This window comes from Trichomycterus rosablanca, chromosome 15, assembly GCF_030014385.1.
Source record: "Trichomycterus rosablanca isolate fTriRos1 chromosome 15, fTriRos1.hap1, whole genome shotgun sequence".
Classification (NCBI taxonomy): domain Eukaryota; kingdom Metazoa; phylum Chordata; class Actinopteri; order Siluriformes; family Trichomycteridae; genus Trichomycterus; species Trichomycterus rosablanca.
The window spans coordinates 5,352,904-5,364,994 of NC_086002.1; the positions used below are offsets into that span (position 1 = coordinate 5,352,904).

Here is a 12,091-nt window from a genome sequence, read left to right on the forward strand (position 1 = left end):
GTCGCACACTCCCTCCAACACGTGTGCAGTACTGACCCATGTTTTCATGTGTATGGGGCATATCGGGATCTGCTTCGCCCACAGAGAGTCACACACTAACCCCCATTATCTCCCGTCTCACTGGCTGAATGGGGTTTCTGCAACTATGCCCTCTGCTGGCTGATTATGCCTGCACATTGTCCTGCCCCTTAGAGACACACAGCCAATCGTAGCAGAGCTGAGATTCGAGCTCGAGAGCTTGTTTTTAAATGTAACTAGTATCTTTAGGACTAGTTTTTTTCTGGCTCTGTTTGTTTTGTTCCTGCTTACCAATTATGCTCTGCTTTAAGCTCAACATGATGAGCTACAGCTTTAGGAAATTACACACCAACATTAGACTTAACATGACCACAGATTGCAGTAGCAGAAGATGCAGACTGACATTATGTTTTGTCACTTGTACATCTAACCCTGTGTGTTCTAGAATCTGAACAGAATTCATAATACGGCCACATAAGATCACAGACTAGATATGAACGTTCGCATTTACACAAATGTTACAGGATTCCACTTGCATCTCAACTGTTTTATAATCTGTACTGCATGTCTTCAGTATAACATGGCATTCCTCTGTCTTGGTATAGAATAAATAATTGTGTATACATACGATTTTAGCAGCTTTTTGGCAGTTCTTTTATGGTGTATATACAAAAAAACAAACCGAGACAGGAAAGATAAGTTGCAACCCATGTCATGTCATATTCAGTGCAAAACATTGTACAAAAAATGGAAAATATATATAATGCATACATACACCGCAGTAATACATTAATCTGAGTACTGTATATTATTTGTCCATATAAAAGTGTTGATAGTTTAGCTTTACATTTGTTTAGGAACTGATTTAAGGTACCTGGCTTACAGCCTAAAATATCTGCATTTCAAATAGCAGGTAAAAGAACTGAAGCTTACTCTGGACTGGAAGTGGCTTTTCAAAACCACAGCAACCAGTCTGAATGTAACATGGCTTTCCAAATGGATTAAGCATTAAGTTATTGGCAGATTCATTTGTCCGGTTGGTGAGCTCAGTATGCTGCTTGGAGTTTTCCCCACCGGTGCAACCAGTGTACCTCCATTGGTTTCTACAGTCCGACGCAGCTCTATACACTTGACACAACCGCCCATGAAGTACAAGATATGCCCAAGCCTCGCCCCAGTCAGTGGCTTCTCGATATAAACGGACTGAAATGCATAAATCCAAGAACGAAGACGTCAGACCAGCGTCTCAGGCAGCGTGTCTGTGTTGTCTGAAGACAGCAACTGCCAGATATGCCATCTGTCCTGCTGCCAGTCCTGCCACTCTGAGCTTGTAGGCATCACTGTGCCCGTTGGTAAAGAAGACGAGTTCTGGGCGACAGTCTTTCCAAGCTGCGGACACTGCTGAGCTTGAGATGTGACAGAATTGGATGAAACTGACGGCGTTAATCTTGAATGTCTATACGATGACTGAGGAAGGTGGGTTTCGTTCCTGTTGGCTGTTTTGGAGAACAAAGTGGGGTCAACTGGATGGTCCTCTGAGCTGCTGCACGCCAGTCTGCCTCTGGTATTAAGATTCAGGTTGGTACATGACGGCGTCGCAGTGGAGTGTGTGAAATCTGGCCCACCCGATGTGGCGGAAGTCCAAACAGGCTGCTTAGTGTTGCTGTGATGACCATCGATACCCTTTTGGGAAATGCGAGAGTTTCCCTCTGACGTGCTACAACAGGAACCTAGAAACAATAATTCAGAAAATTCAAAGTGTTAGTATCAGCATGTAAAATGAATTTAAATGCTTAAAAAAAAGCTAATGTCATTCGTACATCGGGGTTAAGAAAAAACACAGATCAATTTATGGTTTGGAAACTTCCTTCCCTTTTTTGCGTCTGAAAAATACAGCCTAGTTTACTGTGTAATTAAGACAGTTCTTTCTTACCTCCCCAACCAACCCCCCTTGTTCCTGAATGCCCAATCCAAAACTTTAGGAAGGTTCAAGGTCGCGCCAAGGTTCTATTTTAAACTAAAAGGTGAATAGATATAGTAGAAATGCATTTACATTTTCGGCATTTGGCAGACGCTTTTATCCAGAGCGACTTACAGTACTGTGACAGTATATATTGTCTAAGCCATTGAAGGTTAAGGGCCTTGCTCAAGGGCCCAACAGTGGCAAGCTGGCAGTGGTGGGGCTTGAACCAGCGACCTTTTGATTACTAGTCCAGTACCTTAACCACTAGGCTACAACTGCCCTAAACTGCCATTTAAAATCAAATGCAAAATATAGAAGGGTCTGAATACTTTCTGAATCCATGGTACATACAAACAAAGATTATTATTCTGGTATGAACCAAAACAAAGTTACGGAATAGACTGGACATAAGGAACACACTTCGGGTGTTACTGTCTCCTATCACCCCTAGGTGGGAGCGTCACGTTGCATCAAAAAAAGCTCAGGGTTCCCACTGGGAGCTCAGGGTTCTCACCATCATTAGTGAGTTGTATTGTTATGCACTTTGTGTTTTGTATTATGCTCATCTGGTAATTTTATTTTAAATCCTCCCGCCCCCGCTGGTCCGTGAAATTATATCTTATATGAAACCGCTTCATAGTGCAAAAAAGGTTGGAAACCGCTGCTGTGCAGGTCTTGAAAAATTATAGACTTTTATATGTCACTTGAAGTTGCTTAGAAGTGGCTCCAAGTCCAAGACTTGAGATAATCTGTGTGAAGTACAGAGTAATCACACCAAAACTGTCACCTCATACAATACAAAACTGATATGAATTTAAAGCTGATGGAACACGTGATTGTTTACAGTCAAGCAAGCTTTACAATACCACTCACTTAGAGGCTGCCAAAAGAAATTCAAAACCCAACATTAATACAGACTAAGTAAACATGGTGGTGGTAAAATTATTCTCCGAGTCTACTGATGCTAATGAAGCAGTGTAGAAAATAGACAGAATATTGAAGAAATAAACCTAAAACACATCAAAACACATCAAAACTGAGTATTCACTGACTAAACAAGGTAAAAATCAAGCTGGCTTCCCTGAAACGGTCTAAACTCCTGACCTCGTTTACTGAACTGAAAAGTCAAGTCCATTCCAGAATATTAATGAATTTGAAAAAAACTTTTGCCAAGTGGTCAAAGATCCAACCTGAATTTTCCTACAAGCTTGCTAATAGCGTAATCAGCGCTTCTCCAAATTCTCCACATTTTATTGCAATCCTTCACTTCAGAAATGAACAGTGCCGCAAATTATAAAAACGCTATAAAAATAAGAGATCATAGTAGGAATTAAATATTTATTGTTTTTATACTTCTGGCACGTACCTGTGTAGGTTTGTTCTTGTAACCCTGGCTTTAGCGTCGAGTGCCATGCACCCCAGATGTTGGCGTGCTCCTCTGAAATCTCTGAAAAAATGTACGATTATATAAAGTATTATTATAATAACATATATTATATCATTGTTTTAGAGATCACTGCATTCAGAATTTAACCCATATAGTTCAAGAAAGCCTGTTTAAATGTTTTTTTTTCTTTGAACACCAAACCTTTTCTTTTTGTTTTACAGTTTTGGTTGATATTTAAATTAGATAAATGATGTTTGAAGGATGCTGGGGTGGCGCAGCAGTAAATTATGCAAGCCCACTACCACTGGGATCCAAAGTTTGAATTCCCACTGTTGCTATCCACCAGTTGGGTGTCTACATACAGACGTGATTGGCCGAGGTCCCATGATGGATAGGTGTCCCGTCCAGGGTGTTTTCCTGCATTGTGCCCAGTGATTCCAGGGAAACTGGACCCACCATGACCCAGACCAGGGTAAAGCAGTGGTAAAATATGAAAATGAAGATGAAGATGAGGGTTGTGGTGGGTCCAAAGTCAATAAACTGTGTAAGGACATTAACAGTGTGGTGTTGCGAGTGACAATCTTATTTTTGTACTTTGAAACTCTGTAAAATGATGACGGTGAGCTTCAAAGCTACTGTAGTTCTGCTCTATTTCACACCCACTTTGCATGCAAATCTAGTTTATACAAAAAATTTAACATTTTTTCTATAGGCTGAATAATTATTAAATGTTCAGGTAAAAGAGGCATGTTTTAGATTGTCTTTACGTTATTCTAATGTAAAGTGCATTAGTATAGTGGAAAAATACATATGAACAACTTTTTGCATGACTGCTATAGTGAAATGTGACTGTGTTTCCAACTCATCTCACCTTTTAATGGAGACCAGGGATTCGAGACGATGTCTCTGCTCCGTCCTGTGACTTGTCGCACTAGACTGTTCTGCTCTGGGACACAAAACAGTCGTTCTGTACCGCGTCCACATTCAACTTCATTGTCTTTCCCCGTGTCTCCCACCCTCCGCTCAGACAGCACGGGTGAGTTGTTGTCGTAGGGTGACACCTCACCGCTGGAGGCCTTGTTGGAGTCGCTGGACGATCTGCATTCGCTCATGGAAAATGATGCCTCTGAATTTAACAAATCAGGACTCCTACAGAGACGAGAGGAAACTCTGCTGGTAGGAAGCTCTTTATAACTGGGTTAGAGACGTTTATTATTCAAAATTAACATCAATGTTAATTATAATGTAAATCCACAACCAACACTGTTCCAGAGCACAAAATACAGGCCCAGTACATTTTATTACCAGAAATGATGGTGTTTTCTGAAACAGTCATACAATCTAACTACTATGTGGAACACTGTCAACTTCATCCCAGTTAGCCAGCAATCGGACAAGTCTATGGTTAAATGTTTACACAGTTGTAAGGTAAATGTCTAGTCACACCGGTGTTCCAGCAGTTTTAGCAGAAGACCACTGTTCCTATCAGTGCTATCAAACAAACACTGTTTTGGGACATAGAGCGAGTGCAGAAGTTCCCATATACTCACTCACTTTCTTCAACGCTTATCCAATTAGGGTCACGGGGGTGCTGGAGCCTATCCCAGCTTTTCAATGCGTGCAAGACACACAGTAACCCTGGACGGGGCGCCAGTCCATTGCAGGGCAGGCACACACAGACACATATTCACCTACAGGGCAATTCAGTGTCTCTGATTAACCACAGGGAAACTATACCCATGGAACTATACCCGCTGCGACCCTGACCATTGATGTGAATTAAATAAAATGCGTCTGCTAAATGGCGAAAATGTCGATCTGAATTAGAGAGAAAGAAAAATTTTTGTTGTCATGTTCCTGGACGTCCAACAGAGGGCGCTACAAATCAACAAATGACGATATATTCGCCCATGTAGGTGTCGTAAAGGTAGTAGCATGTCTATTCCACTATAATTTGGGTCTACAAAAAACAATTTAGCTTTTTAGTTACTTTATACGTGTTAGTAAGGAAGATTCTCCACTTACTGTGATGCTTTGCGTCGTAACAGGTAATCCACCACATCAGGATCGGTCTCCAGCAAGCTCATCAGCACCTCGTTCTGCAGGTCCGCAGATACCTACAAACAACAAAACTATTAAATCAGGCCCACATCACATCATACATAAAAATACATTAATACAAGCCAGTCTACAGCAGTGATACAGCTACAATGTAAAACCAGACATACAGGTATAATCAAACAAATTATGAGCAAACAATGAGTATAAATAGTACAAATCTAATACAACAGTACTCAAACATCAACAAACACTATCGCTAAACATATGAGGACACTTGACCAGGAGCTTGTCTGACATCCCATTTTAAAACTATGGGCATGATGGAGCTGAACCCCTTCATTACAGCTAATACAAGGTCCACTCCTCTGAAAGTCTGTCCACAGGAGTTCAGATATTAAAGTTTTACCACCACTTTATTCTGGTCAGGGTCACGGTGGGTGCAATTTATTGGGCGAAAGGTAGAAAACACTCTGTATAGGTCGCCAGTCCATCACAAATCACACAGTCGCGAACTTTGTATCTCCAATTAACCTGACTGCATGTTTTTGGACTGTGAGAGGAAACCCACACAGACATGAGGAGAACATGCAAACTCCACACAGATAAGACCCAGACCGCTCCACCTGGGAATCAAACCTTTCCAGGACCTTCCTGCTGTGAGGGGACACTGCACCCATTCAGTACCCTTGATATCTAAGCAATAGAAATATTAGGGAATGGACAATATTATCCCTGTTATTGCATGGGTCAATAAAATTCTATTTAATGACAGCTGGACTCCGCTAACTAGCTACTCTGTGCTCTTTGACATTGCTTGATCTTTAACTAGCTGTAAACACACTGTGCTCTGATGGCCGCTAGTGGAATTTAGCAGCTGCTCTTAACTTCCACTATAATTATTAATATCTATATATCTCACTCACTCACTTTCTTAACCGCTTATCCAGTCAGGGTCGTGGGGGGCTGCTGTTGCCAATCCCAGCTTTCAATAGGCGTAAGGCACACAGTAACACCCTGGACGCGGCGCCAGTACATCGCAGGGCAGACACATATACACACACACACACCAATTCACCTATAGGGCAATTCAGTGTCTCCAATTAACCTGACTGCATGTTTTTGGACTGTTGGTGGAAACCCATGCAGACACGTGGAGAACATGCAAACTCCACACAGAAAGGACCCAGACCGCCCCGCCCAGGAATCGAACCCAGGACCTTCTTGCTGTGAGGCGACAGTGCTACCCACTGAGCCACCGTGCCACCCTAATCTATACAAATAAACGTATTTTTGTTTTTTTTAGCATAGGAGAAAATGTTAATAATGTCCCATGGTATTTATCTATGTGTACAGATGAAGTGGATACGGACTGGGCTGAAAAACACTGGCGTGTGTGTGTCTTTTACAAGCGCACATCCACATCTGCAGTGACTCAGTCTTGAAGTATCTGGCAGTGTACAATAAAAGTTTTATATAGTACACATGCAAATATCACTTCACGTCAACTCCATTTGATTTGTCATCTCCACTCAATACACACATACAGCGGAACTAAACAGACGCGGTCTCCAGGTGCTACGGTGGATCGTACGGAACAATTCATACGTGTTATTATCTGTAATTTAACTAGTATGACGAATGGAAGATGCACACAGTGTACAACAAATCTACAGCTGACAGAACCTACAAAAGTACCTCCCAGCTCTAAAGACATACCAGAGCGATGGGTGGGGATTTAACCCGTAAAGCCCTTTGGCACCAGCTAAAACCCTCGCTCCATCTACAGGTTGTTCCTGCCAGGCCTTTTAAATCTCGAAACATTCCTACGAGACGGTTCTACTGTTCAGAAAAAGCTTCAACAAGAACAAGATTGCTCTCAATAATCTGGGATTCAAAAAATATTAAGATTAACCAGTGAATTTTGGAGCAAGCAGCAACCGACTGTGGGAATTTGGAGTTACATTGTAAACACCTTAGTTTACATTTTCGAGCCGCCAGTGGTGACAGTTTAGCTTGGAAGTCCATCACCTTCACTTTTAAGAAATGCAGGGTTCTCAGTGGAGAGTCCACATTGTAGGTGTCATTTAGTTGTAGCCTAGCTGTTAAGGTACTGGACTAGTAATCGAAAGATCGCTGGTTCAAGTCCCACCACTGCCAGGTTACCACTGTTGGACCCTTGAGCAAGGCCCTTAACACTCAATTGCTTAGACAATACACTGATCAGCCATAACATTAAAACCACCTCCTTGTTTCTACACTAACTGTTCATTTTATCAGCTCCACTTACCATACAGAAGCACTTTGTAGTTCTACAATTACTGACTGTAGTCCATCAGCTTCTCTACATACAGAGCAGGTATTATTTAGGTGGTGGATGATTCTCAGCACAGCAGTGACACTGACATGGTGGTGGTGTGTTAGTGTGTGTTGTGCTGGTATGAGTGGATCAGACACAGCAGCGCTAATGGAGTTTTTAAATTAATGTCCACTCACTGTCCACTCTATAAATCACTCCTCATCAAAGACGATTGCTCATCTATTGCTGCTTCTAGACCTTTATCAGTGGTCACAGGACGCTGCCTACGGGGCGCTGTTGGCTGAATATATTTGGTTGGTGGACTATTCTCAGTCCAGCAGTGACAGTGAGGTGTTTAAAAACCCCATCAGCATTGCTGTGTCTTATCCACTCATACCAGCACAACACACACTAACACACCACCACCATGTCAGTGTCACTGCAGTGCTGAGAATCATCCACCACCTAAATAATACCTGCTCTGTGGGGGTCCTGTGGGGGTCCTGACCATTAAAGAACAGCATGAAAGGGGGCTAACAAAGCATGCAGGGAAATAGATGGACTACAGTCAGTAATTGTAGAACTACAAAGTGCTTCTATATGGTAAGTGGAGCTGATAAAATGGACAGTGAGTGTAGAAAGATTATTATATAGAGAGAATTGTTTTGATCTAATAGAACTATAGAGCTGAATCTAACATTACTCCTTGTAGCAGAGGTGTTTGCATCTCACCATAAAGAGCTCCTCGTAGTTGGTGATCATCCTCTGTACCACAGCGATAACGGCCGTGGATTCCTCGGCCCGGGCGCTACTCTGCACGCTGAACTCTTTATCTGAGCTCTTCTGCTTGTGCAGCAGGTTCGGCCCAAAGATCGTGGCCAGGTTGATTGACGTCATCTTGTTTCCTGTCACCTGTAAACAAACAGAGAATTTTTGTATGATTAAGACCTTGACGTGACTTTAACATTTGTGCTCATTCTGTAAAAACTGTTTTTGAGGTCAGATGTTGAACGAGAAGTCCTGGTCTGTAATTGCGTTAAATTTTCACCCAGGGGTGTTTTGTGGGGTTGGGGTCAGGGCCATATTCAGGTTGTTGGAATTCCTTCACACCAAACTAATCCGACCATGATTTAACAGACCTCAGTTTGTACAAAGACGTGCAAGTGAGGTGAACTGGAGATACAAAATTGTCCATGACTGTGGGTGTGTTTGAAAACCTAGTGAGCTGCCTTGCTGTCTTACTGCCTACATAGGCAGCTGCCTAAGTCATCGACTTACAAGTCAGGTTATTCTAACACACTACTTAGACAGCGATTCCATCAGTTTTCGCTTACTAAGCTAATACAGTTAGCCTCACACTGAATGCTGGGATTGCCTTCACTGTTAAGGCAGCATTGGACGCTCCCTCGTTATTCTGTCAAAATAGCGTTCAGATTTAAGGTGCCTTATTAGACAGCATTTTAAGGCATCTAAGAATTCGGACAGCCTACTTCTCGGGAGCGCGCCTAGGATGACGTAAAATGCTGAAATGTCTATGTAGAGAGCTCACTAGGTTTTCGAACACACCCTGTGTTTGACATTACAAACTTAATACTTAATTACCTGTCCTGTCATGACTGTACCCAAAGTGTGTAAAACATGACATTAAAATCCTAATAAATTTATACATAAATAAATAAATCTGGGTCGCTGCTGGTCTGGCTTTTCCGGAAATACTGGGCACAATGCAGTAACACACCCCGGACAGGAGGCCAAGCCGCCACAGGGCCCTTATTGCCGGTCCAAAGCCCAGATAAATAGGACGGTATAGTCGACCTCTAACGGGAGCAGCTGAAAGGAATCATTATCATCATCATCATCATCTTCAAATTGTAATGCCTTGCATCAAAAACAAATATAAAGTGTTGCAGGAATGCAATTCATTAATATTTATTAATTTTAATAATTTCATTATTACTTGATAACAGGTGAAAAAGGCTGGGATCACTGTGGAATGATTACGATTGTTCGCTGTTATTTCGAACATGGTCTCATGTCACGTCCCAGTCCATTTTTTTAAATAATTTCCGGAAGAATTAAGAGGCTCTGTTACTACAAATCACCGTGTCCACAGGAGGACAAAGATTCAATTTCCTTCCACAGGAGATCCAATTTAGCTCACAGCTGGACTAAAGGATTAAGTCTGTGTGGGTGGATATTTGTGTTTCTGGATTTCACAGACCTTGAGATTCTAGTAAATTCATCGACTAACCAATCTCTCCTCGGTTGAAAATATCACCTGCGTTTTTTGTTAAACCATGTTAACCCGTGCACTGCATCAGCCACGCTTCCTTTCCCCAGATCTTTCAGTCTCGGCGGGAAAGCGAATGTGATGAAAACGTTGATCGTCGTTCCCCTCCCGAGCGTGAAATGAGTCGGGCTTCCTGTGCTGATAGGCGTGTGGGAAAGTACACTAAGAGCAAAAGCAGGAGTGAGGGAGCGTAGGAACGGCCAGCAAGGGTCCTGAGCACAGCTGAAAAAGATTTTCTTTACTGATTAACACTGGAGCCATAGAGAACTCTATTTTACTCTAGAAAAGCTGGGAAGGAGGACTTTCTTAACCAACCACCAGGCCAAATAAACTCAAATCGGTAGCCCTAAGCTATAGTATTCTGCAAGCTTCTAAATATTTGGGGAAACCCAAAAAAAGACAACCGTCTAAGCAAGGCGTGTCCAAACTTTCATTGTTAGGGGTTGCATTTAAAAAAAAAATGCAATGATGGGCCATGGACATGCAATAAAATAAATAAAAAATAATAAACCTACTCGATTACTATAAACGACATGTCTTTTTGATTTGGATGAGATTATTACACTCCGTCTTAAAAGCAACTGTTTCCTTTTTTTATTTTTTTATTTATGCATTTTACCCAATTTAACGTAGTCAATTTGTCTTCCGCTGCTGGTGGATCCCTGATTGCAGTCGAGGTGGGTGTATTGCTGCTCACACCTCCTCCGACCCACGTGCAGCCCTTAACGGAACCCTTTTTCACCCATGCATTCTGCACAGTCGCCTTTCTATCTCCCGATCAGGGTCCCTACACAGTGTTTGAAGACCCCACCCACTTAGTCCGGTCATCCCACCCTGCAGGCATTGCCAAATATGCCCGCTAGATGGCGCCAAGCCGACCGGTGGCAACGCCAAGTTTTGAACCGATGAGTTCAGAATCTCGGCACTGGTAAACTGGTTTCTGACAAATTAGACATACACACTTCCCTCTGAAATCAGCGAAAAATCTTTCTGTTACTTTGGAGCCACCATGAAGTTATAGGCATTATAGTAAGGCATAACATCATTACCGTTTTGTTATACGTGATAGCGTCACCCAGTGATGGACACACCTTGGACCTTGTTTTAGAAAGAGTAATGGGCCACAAATGGACAGCGGGCCATAATTTGGACACCCCTGGACACCAAACATTTGAGCTGTTATCAAAAAGTTGCAGGCTCAAATCCTTTAACCCTTTCAGACCCTGCGTCCATTTAAATGGACATCACATTTTCGAGTTTGTTGGGTAAGGAAACTGTGGGGGGAAACTGGAGCTCCCGGAGGAAGCCCACGCAGACACAGGGAGAACACTACACAGATAAGACCCGGACCGCCCCCCGTCTGGGGATCGAACCCAGGACCTTCTTGCTGTGTTTTAGTTACTTAAAATATAAATAAATTCAAACCCACAATGCACACAACACTCTTTGCCGTTGTTCTTATATATTTAAAGCATTCCTATACACATTAACAACTGGTCTCCACTGCAGACTAAGTATCAGTTTCATGTTGGCTACATACGTAAAATACCAAAGCACTGAGACCATCTACTCGCATTACTTAAACATAAAGCTACATGTGTTTTCCAGATGTGGGTCAGTAAAAGCTTTAGTGACCCTTGGAGTCTATAAAATATAAGATCTAGTCTGTAATGCCGGATACACAACACCAACTAAGCTACTTATCAGCGCTAAGCGACTAACCTTTAAACCTGAATGTACTGAGATCATTTACCCTTGCCGTAATTCCTACACTATTTATTTATTTATTTATTAGGATTGTAATGTCATGTTTTACACTTTGGTTACATTCATAACAGGACAGATACTGGTTACAGTTACTGGTTACACAAGATTCATCACTTGCACGTCTTTGGACTGTGGAAGGAAACCGGAGCTCCCGGAGGAAACCCACGCAGACACAGGGAGAACACTACACAGAAAGGACCCGGACCGCTTCACCTGGGAATCGAACCCGGGACCTTCTTGCTGTGAGGCGACATACTTTCCAACATTAACCAACAAAACTGTAATCTCATGGTACCGGTATTGTTTTGC

At 42.3% G+C, this 12,091-nt stretch overlaps 1 protein-coding gene across 2 annotated transcripts in view; it reads right to left on the minus strand.

Moving 5' to 3' along the window:
- Window positions 1–704: 704 nt before the first annotated feature.
- Window positions 705–12,091, minus strand: part of LOC134328312 (rho GTPase-activating protein 6) — a 105,101-nt gene continuing 93,714 nt past the window's right edge. The window contains exons 9-13 of one of the 2 annotated variants that reach the window (XM_063009408.1): window positions 8,458–8,637; window positions 5,394–5,485; window positions 4,240–4,517; window positions 3,348–3,428; window positions 705–1,748 (exon numbers count right to left, since the gene is read on the minus strand). In XM_063009408.1, coding sequence (XP_062865478.1) covers window positions 1,252–1,748; window positions 3,348–3,428; window positions 4,240–4,517; window positions 5,394–5,485; window positions 8,458–8,637 — 1,128 coding nt within the window. In that variant the 3' untranslated portion in view covers window positions 705–1,251. The remainder of the gene's footprint in view (window positions 1,749–3,347; window positions 3,429–4,239; window positions 4,518–5,393; window positions 5,486–8,457; window positions 8,638–12,091) is intronic. The other variant, XM_063009409.1, reaches the window with a different exon arrangement.